Source organism: Eleginops maclovinus, chromosome 5, assembly GCF_036324505.1.
Source record: "Eleginops maclovinus isolate JMC-PN-2008 ecotype Puerto Natales chromosome 5, JC_Emac_rtc_rv5, whole genome shotgun sequence".
Classification (NCBI taxonomy): domain Eukaryota; kingdom Metazoa; phylum Chordata; class Actinopteri; order Perciformes; family Eleginopidae; genus Eleginops; species Eleginops maclovinus.
In genome coordinates this window covers 8820398-8839074 of record NC_086353.1, presented here as the reverse complement: position 1 = coordinate 8839074, position 18677 = coordinate 8820398, and the positions used below count along the sequence as shown (strand labels likewise).

The 18677-nt window shown below is 40.1% G+C and overlaps 1 protein-coding gene across 1 annotated transcript in view; it reads right to left on the bottom strand.

Annotated features, from left to right (window-relative positions):
• The window catches only part of LOC134865237 (protein sidekick-1-like), a 215319-nt gene that overhangs the window by 16939 nt on the left and 179703 nt on the right, over positions 1–18677 (bottom strand). Inside the window, 7 exon segments of the mRNA XM_063884715.1 lie at positions 1990–2191; positions 8774–8968; positions 12498–12596; positions 13613–13799; positions 17030–17145; positions 18066–18191; positions 18194–18305. Of these exon segments, the coding sequence (XP_063740785.1) occupies positions 1990–2191; positions 8774–8968; positions 12498–12596; positions 13613–13799; positions 17030–17145; positions 18066–18191; positions 18194–18305 (1037 nt within the window).

Here is an 18677-nt window from a genome sequence, read left to right as displayed (position 1 = left end):
GTTAACAGGAACATTTTAATCATTTGTTCAGGCAGTAACAATAATTGTTACAAATGATTCAATTCTAACACCCTCCCCTGTGCTTTGTCACTGCTCACACATCTCAGGTTCTACACCTTATTTACACAGGCAGTTCAGAGGACCAGTAAGAAATTCAGCAGGCGACTGGAGAACTGCTCAAGTGTCCTATTGTATAATAATGAGCCCCAAAAAGGGACAAGAAAAAGACCCTATGGAGTTGTGGGTATCATAGGAATAACACATCAAAAGCACCAAGCTCAAAGAGGGAGGGGCATCAACAGCACTGGGACGACTTTAAGGACAGTGAGCTAGTGTGTGTGTGCCGTACATGTGTGTGTACATGTTTGCACCAGCCTGGGGGACTTCAATGTTTTGGTTCCAAAGATTTCTCATTGGAAAACAACAATTAAGGGATGGATAACAAGTAAGTATGAGTGTGAGCGTGTATGGAGAAGTAAGCTAATTCCTCCATCCGGCGCTGTAATTAGAGCACTCAGTTAGAATGAGCCCGAAAATGGTATCAAAACAACAGCAGCAGCAGCATCACCATCACGACAGAGAGACTCTCCCTGAGGCAGGTTGAAACAGGCTGGTGCAGACACACAGAACGCTCTTCAGCATCTCAAACAGTTATGTGATAGCTTGTGAAGGAGTGCACACCAACAGTCACACACACCAACCGTCACACACACCAACAGTCACACACGCATTATACAAAGTAAAACCTCATCATAGTTCTGCTACTTAGGCTTTCAGAGAAGTTGGAGCAGCCATCGAGTCTGACCGCCATCACCTGCTGCCTTAATGACAGCCTCACCAAGAGGGAGCGGATGGAAAAGGAAGACATGAAGCCCTCTCTTGCTGCGGATTAGCGCATGTGAAGGAAGGAAAAATACACGACTTATGGTTTTTGAAAGCACTATCTGTTGATGGATGGGGGGAGGAAGGGTGGGAGGTGGTGACAACAACAGGGATGACACATGAAAAGGTAAAAAACGTTTTGAGAGAATGACTATGGACAAATGGCACACAGAAACTTGAAAGCACGAAGGCAGAGAGAGAAAAATGTTTTAAGAGAAAAAGACAAAGAGCACTCCCTGCTGTTGCAGGGTGATTAGGTGACTGAGATCCTGCACGTTTCTGCAGTGATTATGATTACTCTGCTCTCCCTGGTGTTCTTTTTTTTCTGGTTTATGTTGCTTTTTTTTCACTCCAATAACCTTTTTGGAACTACATGTTCCAAATAAAACTTTTCTCACTGTGTTCTAATTCTCTGTTCTCTGCTTTGAGTATTCACAGCTACCCTCTTCTCTCAGTCCACTCCTCTTCTCCCCAAGGATGCATACACATTACAAGCTTTTTTAAAGACTGCTTTAACTAATTCAAGTCCAGCATGTAATGCCAAAGAAAATCTCCATGTTAGGGATGTGTAAGGAAAGCAAAACAGTAATGTTGAGTTTTTATTCATGTTTTCTCCAAGGATGCTTGAGATGGCCTAATTGACTATTAGATAGCCCCAACCTTCACTAGATAGTGTTGCTATGCCTGTCAAGCTTTCCGTTCTTGCACAGCACAAAAGGCATATAAACAGTTTACGGTGGTAGCTTTAACAATTGAAATTCTTTTTCATTTTTGAAACAACTGATTTCTAATTTCAAGCTAACAGTCTACAAACGACAACCATGCGATGTATTGTCTTCCTCCTGCAATAGTTTGTTGTTTACTTCAAAAGCAAAAACAAATTTTAATAATTCCTCAATCATGTGCTTGTTTTTTTGGTTTTGAAAACCCCCCCAAAGTCATAACCCTCCAAACTTGCTATACATATGGGTATACACATCATCTGAAGCCTGCTGCTTATAGTTATGGTTTGGACTTACTTTATTATTATAATACTTTGGCAACACAAGCAGATAAGTGTGTGTGTGTGTGTGTGTGTGTGTGTGTGTGTGTGTGTGACATGTGTACCTGTCAATGGTCCAGGTGGTCACGTTGTGCAGGATGTCAGCAGTGTGTGTGTTCCAGTCCCCGTTGGGCAGCTCTTTGGCCTGCAGGGTGAAGTACCTCAGCGGGGAGGAACCTGAGCTTCCTGTTACCCAGTGGAGGCGGACATGACGAGATTCAACCGCGTCCTGAGGAACAGACAACTTCCTCGGTGGCTGGGGACGCTCTGTGGATGCGGTGAGATAAAAAGAGGCAGAGGAGAGCAGAGAGGGGAAGAAAGGGAAGGTGAAACCAGGATGAGAGAGGGGGAATGGAAAAGAAAGCATGAAAGGGAAAAAGTCAACACATTTAAATTTCTAGGGCAATTTCATTTTAAGAATTCATTCATACATAAAATCATGTAATTTAGAAATGTTACATGGAGTGTTACTTGTGTGTGTGTGTGTGTGTGTGTGTGTGTGTGTGTGTGTGTGTGTGTGGTTGTCCATCAAGGACAGAGGGATTTTGTGACTAGTTTAAAATATACAGTTGGGTTAAAAAGTAAAAGACAGAACACTGCAAGTGAAGAAGATGCTGGATGCGGAAAGATAGAAAATGAAAGAAGGTCGAAACATCTAAAACACACTTTTCCCTATGCAAATGTCTTCAAGACAGAGGTAAGTAATAAGCACAAGCCTCCAGAACAGCTTCAATTTTCGCTTATTTTAACAGTGGTAGCGATATCGTGTGTGTGTGTGTGTGTGTGTGTGTGTGTGTGTGTGTGTGTGAAATGACAGGCTAGAGACAGCATAGCTTCTCCTTACAGTACAAATGTGTCTTAATTGAACAAAAAGCCAAATATCACGAATTGGAAACATGATTAGACTTGCAGATTCTACTGCAAGTTAGTTTCAATTGTACTCGTGCTTTGGATGGGATTATATGAATGTCTACTTTAATGATCTGTCCTTTTATCTTCTCTCCTGTCTCAGTTATACAGGGATACGTTTTCTGTTTGAAGTTTTTGTAATACACATTCATACATATAAACAGCCAATTAGAGACCCAGCTTTGAATAGGCATGACTCAGAAATAAGTAGAAAAAAGTATAAATCTAATTGAAAAAATATCATATACACTTTAGGATTCAGCCATAAGGCGTCACTGCAACGGCCAAGATCAGAATCTGAGCTGTGGCACTTTACTGCATGTCATCCCCTCTCTCACCCCCTTCCTCTATATCTGTGGCTATTCTATATAGTACAGGACCAGGTCCAAAAACATATTTAAAAGAAAAATTAATTATCAGAAATCCGGTTTCTCTTATGGATGTAAATGAATGCCCTTTATAGAAACATCTGCATTCGATGTGCTTCTCTGCTCATTAATTCAGGGTTTTCCTTTAATTTGCCTCCTATCTGTAACTATGCATGATGAAATAAATTGTCCCCTGATTAAATTGAGGTGAACATGAACCATATGCTGCCAATACCTTGTAACACAGGACAAGGGCAGCCAACATTTACATCACATATGCATCAGCTTGACTGTTGCAATATATACATATGTTTAAATGGAACACGACATCTAACCACTGCATCATCAAAGAAACCATTTCTCAACAGACTGCCAGTGTGTGTTCCTATTTGTCAGTCTTGCTGTTCAATTAGAAGATAAAAGATGACTCTGGGAGTCAGTCTCTTTGTACAACTGTGTGGCAGAAGCTGTTTGATAATTCGATGTGTGCACACACACACACGTATGCACGCACACACACATTTAAAAAAATGTGGTTGAGCAGCATTACTATTTAATTTCAGGGGCATCAGATTATCGATTAAGTCTGCAAAATTAAAGCATTATCGATTCTCTCTGAAGTTTAATTAATCTGCATTTATATTCTTAAACACATGCACAAGCACAGTGGCACACACACACACCAGCTTCCTTCATTCATCCTTATCACAATTCTTTTAATTCAAATTTGTTTGACTCCCTTCTTCCCTTGTACCCTTATTCCTCAGTCCTTTTAAGATCGACTTTTCCCTTCCTCTTTTGTTTCCCTGATACCATCTGTGTTTCGTTGTCTGCTTCTCTTGTTCCGCTCTGCAGTTAAGATCATGTTCTGATACACTCATAATTGTCAGAACAAATGCTGCCCTTTCAGACTGTTTCCTGCCATGCAACACAGAGGAGAGGAGTAGAGGAGAAGGGTTCATGAAGGAGAAAGGGTTCTGGTGCTGAAGGAATAGAAAATACTGTATGTGTTTGTAGGGGGATGAATGCTGCTTAATATGCTCCTGTATGATGTCCATTACCTTATCCTCTCTTGGAGACAAACCCCAGCCTAGATAAACCTCTCTTGAGAGAATTGTATTCATTCATGTATACACACACACACACACACACACACACACACACACACACACACACACACACACACACACACACACACACACACACACACACACACACACACACACACACACACACACACACACACACACTCAAAAGCCAATTTTCTTTTTCTGGGGATTAAGTTGGTCTCTTCTGCATCATCAGAAAGAAATCTCTATTAGGGTATTCTGTCTATCTCACAGAGAGAATGGGCCATTATGTTACTGAAGTGGAACAGGGAACCACTAAATTCAATTCTTAAGAAAGAAACCTTGATAATGATGCTGCAGATGCTATGATATCTGATCCAATTAAAAAGCACTACGCACACTGATAGCTCTGAATAGAATATCTGACTTCATGATACTACGTTTTCATACAAATTCAATTTACTGTCACTTTTTTGGACTTTTGTAGCATTTCGATGCTTTACTAGACAGCAGTGGTGCCGGCTGACAGAGAAAATTGGAGAAAGAGTTCAGGGATGACATAAATCAAAGTGAGAGCCCCGTTCAAACCAAAGCTGTTCATGCGTTGGCCCACAGAGACACCAGAGTCACTACAACTTTTTTTTTAAAGTGATATTTCACTTCGCTGGAATAGTTCTCTGTCAAACTTTGAAACCACCCAACACTTAAACCATTCGTCCATGTATCTTCATCCACTGACTTCATTATCACCTGCACACAGAATGTACTACTAATGCAACCTTTGTTTGCAAATTCGTTCTTAAAATGAAATATTATAAGGCATATTAATACAATCGGTGCTCAATATTAAAATTAAATTATAGTGACAGCATACAAAACATAAAGGTGGCCCATCTGGATATGCATTTTCGAAGCTGCTGTATCAATATCTTTAGGTTAAAATTGGATCAAACTTTCTATAATGTCAAAGGTTTCATTATCACATTGCGGTCTCCCTCAGTCGATACAGAGGACTGTAGGGGGCAGTACATCAACAAACTGCACAACGGCAGAAAGTTAGCATCTATCTAGTAAACATAGTTGACTATTTGGCAGCTAATAAGCCAAGTATTTCCCTCAGGAATTGAAAGAGATCAAAAACAGAGGTTAAAGCAGAGTGAATATTGGATCTATGTTCCTCAACTGGACACAAACACAACTCTACAGTGTTTCTCCAACTGCAGCATGTGTACATATGCTAGTGTTTGTTAATACATTAATTTCAACATTTTGAGGTAATAATATATCAGTGTCACTGTGTCAACATCACCTTATGTGCCCCTAAGTGGCCAGAAGAAAAACATCAGTTAATGCAGGTTTGAAGCACGTATGCAAAAGAGGATGCTGAATTTTTCTGCTGCTGATGTTTGAAGCAGCATATCAGGATGAAAATGTAATCTTTAGTCCAGAGTGTTCAACACTAACAGCCTGTAGCTGAAACACTTATATTGGTTGATGTGCTGTGAGATGGAGCTGCATTATTGACTTTCATTACTTGTACCTTCAGCTAATACAGTTATACCATTGGTTAAGTTTTATGTGATTGGAGCTTTAAAAACCTGTTGGGCTGTGTTACATCTTAGTTAACATAAAGTCTGTTTTTGTTTGAAGGAAGAAAAAGAAAAGTCTGATTCAGGCATTTTTGAGAGGAGGCGAGCAGGCAAGGGTTACTATGGTTTTAGAAATGTTTACAACAACTTAAAATGGTAGCCTTTCTGAGTGGAAACAGTCACAATACAGAAATGACAGTGTCATTTTGCCTTGCTTTAGGACTCACACATAGTATCTGTGTATCCTGGTTAACTTGGAAATTAAAACTAAATTGACTTAGTTCAATTCATTTCAAAAAATAAATAAGTGCATTTGCTTACTTTATTTGCTACTGATGTTTCATGACCTGCTAAATAACTTGCAATCTTATAATAACAACATCGTAATATATATCATATCAATTGTGCATATGTTAACAATTGGACAGATATGAGTAGGGGATTTGCTGAAGGCTTATTTGGCACAAGTTAAAATACCTGCAGGTTCATTCTGAAAGAGCTAAAACAAGCTGATTGAAGGAGAATGAGAGAGAGGAGCAGAGGTCTAGACAAGATGAGATTAAAGCGCCACAACATCTGAATCTGAGTGCGCCTTTATTTGTTTTAAATTGAAGGAAATACAACTTTACTGCACTGCTTTCTGGCCATGACTGTTTGTTGAAGGATATCCTTCTTTTGTTATTAGATTTTAAAGGGATGTATGTGTTTTAGAAGAGTTATTGTAAATGCTCAACATCCTCTCTCACAATCATGGGCTTCTACTGCTTGAATGTGATTCAATTCCTGCTGTTTTTACAGTTAATACTTTGCAATGAGGCCACCAGCGAGTGCTCAAATTAGATATAATGTTAAAGACAATTTATCAACATTTCTGCAGCATGAAAACAAAATAATTAAAATGGCAGAGTGCTAAAAGAACCGCTGATCAATACTAAGTAACTACTTTGGTTTGGAGTACAAGATTTATGGCTTTTGAAACACGTTTTATTTTGTGCTATCGGTTTTGGCAAAAAAGAACTCCCAATTACTGCCAATCCAACACACTGACAGTCTGATTCTCTTTCTCACCTACTAAGTGAACATTTTTCACCCGCCTACAACACAGCACTGTGCTTTGTGTTGCGAGACAGTTGAGTGTGAACTGCCGATAATCCTTGCTGTCTCACACAGCAAGTACCACCAGACTGAGAGCCACAACTTTCAGAACCATTATATTTGAAGGGGTATGCGTGTTTATGAGAGGCTTTACCATAGTTTTTGATTGTTGTCATTAAAAGGGTTGACTTTGGCGAAGGTGCTAATGAAGTGTCTACCAATCAGAAATCAGTGATTCAATCCCAGCCTATAGACCAATTTTCTTTGGTCTATGACCATTTTTCTTGATATTTTAACACACCCAGCTAGACGGCTCATTCATTTTAAATTGGTTTCTGTTGCACAGACCGTTTTTGGTACTCCTGACTTTTTAAGCCCCTGTAGTGGGGTTACAACATCTATATTTGCTGCCAAGCCGCTCTTCCTCCAATATAGATTTTAAAGGCAATTTCATGTTCCTGTTCTATTTTGAAAAATGTCCCACACAGAAAGGTCATACTTTTTAATCTTATGCTAATATGAAGTGCACAGTCCAACTGTAAACGTTGTTGAAGCACTGTTAATCTGAGCAAGCCCCACGCTCCTGGCTTCTCTTTCACTAACTTTACCTCTGCCAGGACTTCACATCGGCCGCTATGTATTTCCCCCAGTTCTGCAGAGATCCCACATTTTCAAAATGCTAAAACTTCAGCTAACCGTGGCCCTCTTTCTGCACTAGCTTTACTGTAGGCACTTAGAAAATATAATATTTGACCATTCTGAAAAGAGAGGACAAAATGACTGCAGTTCCTCCTGCTATAAACCTTCTTGATGAAGAGTGTAGGTAAAATAAAAATCATTTATCAAGTCAGTTCAGCCTGAAATTCACTCATTTACAGAATGTTGTGTCTAATCTGGTTCATAGAATACATATTCCTATGTGAATCATTCTAATTGAATGTGAATGTCATTACAGATTATTACATTGCTCTGGAACCAATGCCACACAAGAAACATGATACTTATAAATAGTGGGGGTGCATGAAAAAGGCAAGTTTGTCATTAGTCGAAGGTAGCAAGCTTACACCCCATTATTCTTATGAAATTATCCAGCGATGTAGGTAAGTGATTTTGTACAGAAGCAAATGAACACTCTAGTTATACAGGTTCCATTAGTGAGTCATACTGTTTGCATTTCTATCTCCCATAATATAAAGAGAGAGAAACTTAATTTTATCTTAATCTTCCGTGCCTCAGTGCATACACAGTACACTCACTTGATAGCTCTGTATAAAGATTTTTCTGTCTGGAAACTACACCCATCAGTGACCCATCAACCTCATACTGTTATCCCTAAAGGTGTTTTTCTCAGCTGACATTTTGCCTTAGCATAGCAGGGAAAATACAAAATAACAACAACGATGACTCCATTCTATTTAGACCTTAAGTCATGTATACATTTTGCAGCTGCAACCTAGAAAAAAAGGACTGAAAACCCTAAAAACCTTAAAGTTTTAAGCATTTTATTATTAAAAAACAATAATAAAAGTTGAAAGTTAAAAACACCCACAAGGATTCTCTATACAGACATCACAACTTTTGGTCCTAAACTTCTCTCCTTGTTATCTACGGTTCATTGTACTGGTTCATTGTCCCAAATAAAGCAACATAACGTAACAATAAAAGGTCAACTTCTCATCCAGCCCCCATTTTGTGGCAACTTGAGAGTTCAGGTTCCTATTATGATTCAATAGGAGTGGTCAACGTATGCATACAGAATCTGATCTGATAGCAAGCTACAATTTATGTAAAGCTAAAGTGTGCGTCTGTGTCCTTTACCTCTGCGTTCAGTGGTAACAACCAGGGCTTCCTGCTCCTCTCCCCAGCCCACGGCGGTGCGAGCAGTGAGCCGGAACACGTAGGCCTGTTCGGAGGAGAGTCCTGTGACGGTGAACTGTCGAGCGGTGGAGCCCACCTCCACTGTGGTCCATCGCTGAGGGTCCCTGCTGTCCAAGCAGTAAGAGATCTGGTAGCCTAGAGAGCGGCAGACGGAAAGACAGAGGGAGGAGGAAGACAGTTGAAATCCGTGTAAAAGTCTTGTGTTTATGTGCTGTTTTTTTGTGGCCTACTTTAGATCACAGAGCCCACAGGAATCAAAGGCAGCACAATGTGAGATGGGGAAAAAAACCTGAAAATATAACCACACAAAGCCACATACCACACAGCCGCATTTTCACAGAAAACACAAACAAACAAACAAACAAACAAACATACATTCTCTGCAGTTCCTGAAAATGTCCATATCTGTTCTGAAGAGACACACATTTAGCTGCTTTGCTGTTAATACCTCTGGATGGAGCCATTATACTCTGCATTTCCCCAAAAACCCACACACACGCACGCACGCACACACACGTGAGAGCTCACAACCAGACATTCCCCTACACACGCACACATATTATAAAAACACACAACCTCTCCCTCTCCTTTGGCTCTGAGCCACAGTGTACACGGCTTGTGTCTGTTTGTCTGTCTGATGTGCAGTAGGCCATGTAATAACACTAACACCCTTCAACAGAAACGCACACACACTCAAACCACTGATCCCCGACCAAGCTTTCCACAGGCTACTGGCCACTCACAAAGGCTCTCAATATGAAGATTGTATTGTACACTAATCCACAACCACACACACACCAGTGTGCGGGTGCGATTGTTTCAGAGTAAGACTGTCAGGATGGTAATCTGCTCACAGGGGCCTAATCTGGTTGTGCGGGTGATAATCTCATCAGATAGTCTGATTGTATATTAATGTGTATGCAATGTGGAAGATTATTGGATAACAGCTAGATAACAAATCCTCGTGCCAATTGGGTCAGAGCACAGTTTATGTTGTGTACTGAATATCATTAGGACGTCGCTGCTATCTGATACATGAGGCTACATCTCCATTACACAGTGACTGCTAGTGAAAGCCATTTCATTTTCAACACAAATATGTAGCACACAGTATATTTCAAAGCATAAAGGGACAGTTCAAAAACACATATTGTTCCAGTGACTTGTTGTAACATATAGCAATATAGGTTATTTTGGTGTGACTTGCTGAGTGTTGAAGTATTGGAGATGTCTGCCTCCTCTCGCATAGTACATGTAACTAGATGGCACTTGGCTTGTGGGGGTCAAAGTGCAAACATTTGTATTCACTTTTTATTTGTTTGTTTAAAGCAATGTCTCATTCCAGAAATCATGACCAGGTTCATCAACATAATCCGAAAAACCTTGAAGTGAGTAGCTTCTACTGAACTACACCCGCCTACACTATCACTGCACTGAGGGAAGCGCGCATCCTATCGTGGACGAGAGAATTGAGAGTGATATATTTGGTAGAATAAAAACAGTTACTACAGCTCCAACACTCAGCAAGTCACACCAAAACAATCTAGATTGATCCATACAGGTACAATTTTACATTTTGGGATGAACTATCCTTATAAGGCATTCAAATCGTGCATTTATTCACGTATTTATTTAGCTTTTTAGGCGCTCATTGCTTGCTGGCCTTGTCTGTATTCATGAGAAACTGAGCAATAGCAATGTGTTGCTCTTCCATTTCTACACTATATACAAATTGCATAAAATGTTAAAACACATGTAGCTCACTTGGACAAAAGTTTCACCATACTTTGGATAATTTCCCCTCATTCAATGGACAGCCCTGAGGAGGTCATATCCAACCCCTCCGTTTAAGCTTGTTAGAAATCCTAAATCATACTGAACAAAGAGACAACCAATGTGAGTCTAAATGAGGAGTTTTAATTTTTATGAATTTTATGATCTTAATGGTGTGTTTAATGGGTTGATTTGTTTTGCATTCACATTACATTTTATGTTTATTAAACCCCCAAGATGTACTAAATGCAGAGATAATAAATGCATAATTGGAGTAAGTAAGAATAATTACGTCTTGATTTGAATTATTAATTTACTCCTGTGTTTACTGCTTCTGTAATTTGTAAGATTTTCTTAATGTTTTCCTTCTTGTGTACAGGAAAATAATCATGCATCCCTGATTAACTTGCAACACAAACAAACAGTTTAAACGGCTTTTGAATATCTCTGTTTAAATTTGCACAAAACACCAGCTGTTCTATGACACATCATGTTCAATTTCATATAGTAATAATTCTAGTATATTTTTTTAGCAGAAGTGTACAAAAATTAGTTTGGGATGCTAACAGGAAGTGGTGCAATAGGACGTTTTTAAGTACTTAAGTTTGTGACTTTAGTGTATGAACACACTAAATCCCCAACACTTCATTAAAATCAGTATGTAGCAAAGAATAGGGATGGAGCTTGCGGCTGTAAAAAACCAAGAGGTCACATGAAAATAAAAGTGCCTTTTTTCTCAAATTACATTGTCCACCTTCTGTGGCTTTGTTTCTCCTTTGTCTACCTTTGTCCTTCCCCCTATGGGCTGAAAACCCAAGGAGAATTAAGGCAGCCGTGAGCACTATGGGAAGTGGTGCACTACAGTTATTTGTATCTGCATAAACTGACACACACACACCGCGTACTCAGCAAGGACACAGCAGGAATGCACGTTAGTGTGAGTCTCTGTGATCGAGGGAGAGATTTGCCCTCCCACTCATCCTTCTGTCCCAGAGCGGTGTCGCACTAAATGTCCTCCCCCTTACAATACAGTCACACATCAGTCACACTGTCCTGCTCGACTCCCTCCCCCACTGAGAGGACAAATTCCGCTCCTTTCTCCCCCCCCTTGTGCAACATACACACACCTGTCCCTCCTCTCACCTCCATACATCTCCTCTCTGCTGTCTCACCCCTTCTGTTCTGTTGGTTTCCAGCCCAGCAGATCTCACATTCCTCTCGCCTCTACCTCGCCTCTTTTCCTTTTCATTAATCTGTTGTCTGATTCACTCCACATGCTGTGATTTGCAGTTTCAGTAACAAGTGAATTATGTGTGTGTATATACTGTATAAGGCTATGTATGCATTGGGAAATGAGTCTTGCTTGCTATAATAGCCCTTTTCCCAGGTACAAGCTTCACTGCCACACACACATACACACACACACACACACACACACACACACACACACACCAGCAAACTTCTGCAACAAAGTGGAGAGTAGAGAGAGCTGACCCTTGTTTGAAAGCTAAAAACAGAATCAGCTTTTTTCCATTTTATTCTTTTTACTTCCTTCCTTGCCTTAAAAGATCACAGTGGAATGAGTTACTGTGTGTGGGTGCATGTGTGTGTGTGTGTGTGTGTGTGTGTGTGTGTGTGTGTGTGTGTGTGTGTGTGTGTGTGTGTGTGTGTGTGTGTGTGTGTGTGTGTATGTTTAAATCTGCTGTCTCATTTCCTCTATAAGACAAGCTTTAGTCATATTAAGTAAATCCATTGTCACTACCAGCCTGAAAATATGAGTTATTAATTAAATGTTGCGCCAAACTATCTACTTTCTCGTGTGTGTGTGTGTGTGTGTGTGTGTGTGTGTGTGTGTGTGTGTGTGTGTGTGTGTTTGTTTTTGTTTTTGTACCTAATATGATGCCGTTGGGGTTTGTGGGTGGCTGCCAAACCACCCTAACTGATGACAACCGAACTTCTGGAAACACCATCCTGACAGGGGGGCCTGGGACTGGAGAGAAAAATAGAGAAGGGAGTTGGCAGTATAATGAAGCAGTAATAATATATACAGAGAACAGTGGAAAAACAAGCACAAAAGGACTCTTTCAAAGCAATCATCAGCAAGAGAGTTTCTCAACATCACGCACTTATACTCTAATAAGTTAGTATGTTCACAGACATATCCGCAAATGCACGCACGCACACACACACACACATCCAACACGCACACACACACACACACACACACACACACACACACACACACACACACACACACACACACACACACACACACACACACACACACACACACACACACACACACACACACACACACACACACACATCCAAACACGCACACACATAATCTTCAATACATTTTTAAAAGGCATGGCACTTCTAAAAGGAGCAACATAAAGAGAAAAGTAATTTCCTCTCAACTTCCCACCGTCCAGATAAAGTACATGTTCCACATCACCAAATACATGTCAGCGCGCATGTGTGTGTGTGTACAGTATGTGTGTGACTGACAGACAGGATGGAGGTTCATTGTACACTGTGGAAATTGACTTCCCACTCTTGTTTCATCCTGAAATGAGAAAAACTTTTCATACGTGACAATGTTTGATAGAAGATGAGTGTGTGGGTGTGTGTGTGTGTGTGTGTGTGTGTGTGTGTGTGTGTGTGTGTGTGTGTATGTGTGTGTGTGTGTGTGTGTGTGAGAGAGTGTTCCTGTACGTGTGCTTGTGTTTCATTATTCAAGACAACACCCGGTTTGCTGGAATCCTGAAAAGTCTGTCATGGTTGCATCTGAGGGTATCTGCACACATAGCCCACGCTTACACAAACACATTCATACACAACTTGTTCTCCAAGTCTGGGCTGTGGAAGGGGGTCTGAGCGGTGAGCTGTACCCAGTGGATGAACAGTGAAGTGAGGGCTAAACGTGGAGGTGAGATGAGGGGAACAAACTGCTGGACAGAAAGGTCAGTGATCAGAGCGAGAAAAAAAAGAGGGACGTCTTACCATCCTCTTTGGTTCTGAGCAGTATGGGGTTGCTCTGTGGGCCGTCACCCATCCGTGTGTATGCCAGCACCTGCAGCACATACACTGTGTATTTTTTGAGACCACCGAGGATCAGCGTCATGCCCCCCTCTCCTTCTGCCACCTGAACACTGGGGGGACCTCCTGAGTCTTTCTCGCCGTGAAACACCTGAACACAGACACGCAAACATGTAATCACAATCACAAATAAGGATCTGAAATGAACAATTAAGAGTGAAATACTGGAATTGTGTGTGTGTGTAAAAGGATATGTTTGGTGATACAACCATATATTGTCAACAAATACTCTCTCAATACTTTAAGACTGTTGCAACTTGTCTGAAACATTTCCAAGCCTGTTTCTTCCTACCTCAGATATAAATATTTAAAAATGCCTTAATCCATATTATATTACTAATATTCAATATTAACACTGGATCACAGGACTTCTAGTGTGTGCTGCAAGATGTTACTTGTAGTGATGACCCCGCTCCTCCCTCAGTTCTCCTCAGCTGTACGGACTCTCACCTCACTGTTTCGCTGTCTGTCTGCATTTCTTCTGATTTGGTTCAGGGTCACTGCTCCCACAGCCAGCAGTTGTTTTCATACTAAATTCTTTTTAAAGTCTGTTTTGGAATTTTGAGTCCATACTGCTCACAAGGTCTGTAAAATCAGCTATTACAGGTTTATAAGAGGCCAAAAATATATAGTTTCATTTACAGTGAAACATAAAACATATGGACATTTTAAAGTTTTTCTTTATTGCATTTCTATTCGTTCTGTATAAACTGAGTATTTCTGCACTGATGCACACAAAGATAACAGAACACAAATATTAGCAAAATAGTATATGTATAATTCAATTTAAGACTTACGAACATTTCTAATGACTCGAGAGTGTTGGGAAGTCTAAAAGTCAAGTTACTGAAAGAATATAGTTGGTATCCTTTTTTAAATTCACACCATGTTTTGATCTTACAAAATATTCAGCTTCAATCCATATTTGTTTGCATTTAACCTTTTAAAAAACATCCTTTTCACAGCAGTCAAAAAACTGATTGCCTCTCTACTTGTGAAAGAAAGTGGATTTAATAGAAAAATACAAACTTATTCAAACCGATGAATCCCTTCATTCAAATTGAAGATTTTAGTTTACAACAAACATCCCAAGCCGTATTCAAAAACCTAATTTGAAGGTTTGAATGAAAACAAAATTACATTTTTTACAGCCCTATTTTTTTGCCTTAGATTTGATGTGCTAGTGAGTGGTTGTACTGTATGTGGAGTTCAGTGTGCACATTACAGTCAATTTCAGTCAACTTCATTCAATTTAGCTCCATATCACACATAATATACAGTATATACCTAGTCATTTACAATCTGTACAGCGTAACATATTAGAATGAAGGAACATGTCAGCCAGTGGTTGTCGATGATTATACACATCTGTTTATAGTACACATATCTATATATTATACATATCTGCCATATACATCTGTTATACGTAATATATGCATCTGTCCATACCTCCTCATTCAACAGTGTAAAGTGTTTAAATACTCTCAATGTATTCCACATATGTATATCTTTCACACCCTCAAATCTTTATTGTTGTTATTATAAATATTCTTCTCTCTTTTTGCACTATTTCATTTATCTTATTTGCACCATGTATGTTGAGTTGTTGGAGGAGCATGGGACATAAGATTTTCATTGCCAACATATACGTTGTATATGCTGTGCATATGACCAATAAAACCTTGATGTGTTTTTGACATCAGTAGAGGACTGTGGCACAGAGGAATAAGCCACATCGAGCTATGGATACAGAGGCAATGCCTGTTGCTTTTCTGCCTTGACAATGAGAAAATATAGAAAATCTTGAGATCTATGTTTTTAGTAAAACGTCTACAATAAACCAATCCTGAATTCAAAATATACACCAGTGCCCTTTCACTGGTAACAGCATTACGTCTCAAAAACGGTTCTTTCCTGTTCCTATCTCTCTATTTTTAAAAAATGTTCATGAACTCCCTGAACTCCCTTAAAAAACAATTTGAAGGAAAATGTCAGCTCTTATGTGTTGAAGAAACAGAACGAGTGTGTGGCAGGAGAACTATTAAACATCTACTTGGGGAAGGGAGGTGTGAAGCGCTACCGCTTGTAGCCAGTTCCCATCTCAAGTATTAGCTTGGTTGGCATACTCCTCAGTGTGATCCTCAGCAGAGCACAAGGAAACACACAGATGGGGAGTTTGATGTGCTTTGGGCATGGTGTATGATATGACCTGAATTTTACACAACATTTTAAGATACTGGATAGTACTGGTTCATATCACACAGTCACAGCCTGTTTTTCTTAGTGGAATGATGTATTTTTAACACAACCGTGTCCATGCATTGGAGGATACATTTCCTTCCTTTTAAGCTTTCTTCTGCTGTCTTTTGTTTGGGTGATGATTAAGAGCTGCACTCAATGCCAGGTTAACATCAGCAAAATATATTACATGTGCTTTTCTTTGTAAGATTTTCCTTTCATAAAATGTTGAGGGGAGCTACATATATTTGCCACTGAACAAGAAAAGCTATATTGCAAAAAAACAGAATACAACTTTAACTTGTTATTCCTTTCATTCTTAAATCAAACAAGGAGGGGGAGTACATTAAAATAAACCCCTGGAGGGTCTGCGTGGGAGTGTGAAATGTGACTGCCAGTTAGTGTTGCACTCAGGTAAAAATGTGTGCACCTGGCACTTCACCATCACAGTATTCATCCAACCTTTTCAGTACAAAAAGAGATGAGCACAAATTTTGGCAGACATGGATAGATTTTAGGCTATGTTTCTTAAGTGGGTCACTATTTTGGACTTACGGATTTTGGAAATACTAGTGCAGAATGTTCAAAGCATATTCACACAATGCATGTTTATTTCACAAATCATATTTTTTCCTGCCTAAACTGCAGTTTATGATTTATATTTTGAATAAACAAAGCACTTCCTGAAACCAAAAGGCTTTATGGATTATTAGCTATTTTTCATAAATGAATAATCCAGCTTTTGTTATAACATGACAATAATACTGTTTCATGAAAGGGCATTAAAGATTAAAGCCTCTCTTTTGTGCATGTTTACAGTTACACACACGCCCCCCTCTAGCTGGGTGCTTTTAAAAGCAGTCCTGTAGGAAGAACAAAACTAGAGCAGTTACAGCCTATTACGTCAGTGTTTTTGCTTAATTCGCTTCTGTGTGCTGACGTCTGTGTGCATCTGTGTGTGAAAATGTTGTTAAAGGTGATAATGGGCTGAGGGGGTCAAGTGAGCATGCCAAGGTGGGATTGTGTGTGTGTGTGTGTGTGTGTGTGTGTGTGTATGTGTGTGTGTGTGAGTGTTGTACAAACCTTATAGCCAAGTATGATTCCATTCTTCTGTGCCTGAGGGACAGAAGACCATTTGAGCAGGATCCTGGTGGAGCTCAATGCCTCCGTCGTCACATTCACCGGAGATCCAGATGGAACTAGAGAACACACACGCACAAAAACACACACACGCATTCCTATATTACCAACAGTGGACTATGATTCCACAGACAACAAATAAGAAACCACACTTTCTGTAATTTTTGAAATTTCTGTAAACCTGCTTTATGTGTGTTTTCAGAGCTGAGCAGTCGGATGAAAATCCTTGAGTAAATCAATTATTAAAAATGAATTGATGCAAAGAAACATTGTTTAAAGTCCAGCTCCCAACCATCAGAGGGGTGCTGGTTTGAGGTAACGCTTTCAACGATGCGCAGATTGATTTTTGATAGCATTGAAGGTGGACACGACAGCTGTCGCAAGCAATCCCAGAACAATTAATTGTTTGGATAGTTGTAATTGCTTATTGCTGCTGGACAGCACGCAACTGAGACAGAGAAAGGCACAGAGGGAGTGATTGTGTGTGTGTTGTATGTGTGTTAGGGAGGAAGAAAAAAATAACTTTTATAGTCCATGAACTCAATCACGCAAAATAAGGTCATGATTGATAGGATGACAGTTGGATTTTCTGTTGTGGGTTTTGTGCCCATATGATATAAACTGGAACTTATTCCTTTAAAAAAAAGGGGCTATGATCTGCTAATGTCCCTGTTAGCTGATATCAAAGGCATACACTGACAGGGATCTTTTACACACAGCTCAGTGCAACGTGACTCGGAACCAATCTTTGATTTTATCTCAATCCTTTCCACCTCCCTCTCTTGTCAATCTTCCCCTCACGGAAATACAGGGGGAGAGTGAGAGAGCGGAGAGGTGGCAGGGTGAGGGGAGACTCAGGGAGGTAATGGGGCACTTTAATCTCCACCCACCTTCTACGCTAGTAATACGATATTGGAAAAACACGTCTGTTGGGTTTCTGCGAACAGGAAACAGGAGTGAATGAGGTCTGTGTTCATACCAGATTCTGCAGTTAGTCCAGCGACAGTGTTGCTCCATGGTCCAGATCCTATGGAGTTGTAGGCCTGTATCTGAACCTGGTACTGAGTAAAGGGGTTTAGGTCCTCTATGGTGGTTTCACTGGTCCCTCTGCTCTCTCCAAGTCCTCTGTCCTGTCGTCCCCCAGGCCGTCAGTCCTCCAAATACGCAGCCGACATCCCACGGTCTCAGGACTGCTGTTGTACTCGGTCTCTGGAAGAGGCTAGAGGGTAAAAAAAAGTGAAAGTGGAGAGTAAAAAGATTAAAGGAGTTGCTTTGCAAGGGTGTAGTAGGTTAGAACACTGACCTGCAAATGCGGGGGGGGGAGCAGTTTGATCCCACCCCCTGCAGTATACATGTGCAAGTGTCCTGGGGCAAGGCACTGAACCCAAAAGTGCTCCCTTAGGCATCTCTACGGTAATGAAGTGTATGCATGTTGCTTTGGATAGAAGTTTCAGTTAAATAAAAAAAAAATGTCTACATTATTTGTTTATGGTTGTCATTCCTCAAGATTGTATCATTATAATCGAGGACTGAGAAAAATTCTGCCTTATATTTTACTAACAATTCAAACTTCTGCTTGATATGTTTCTGT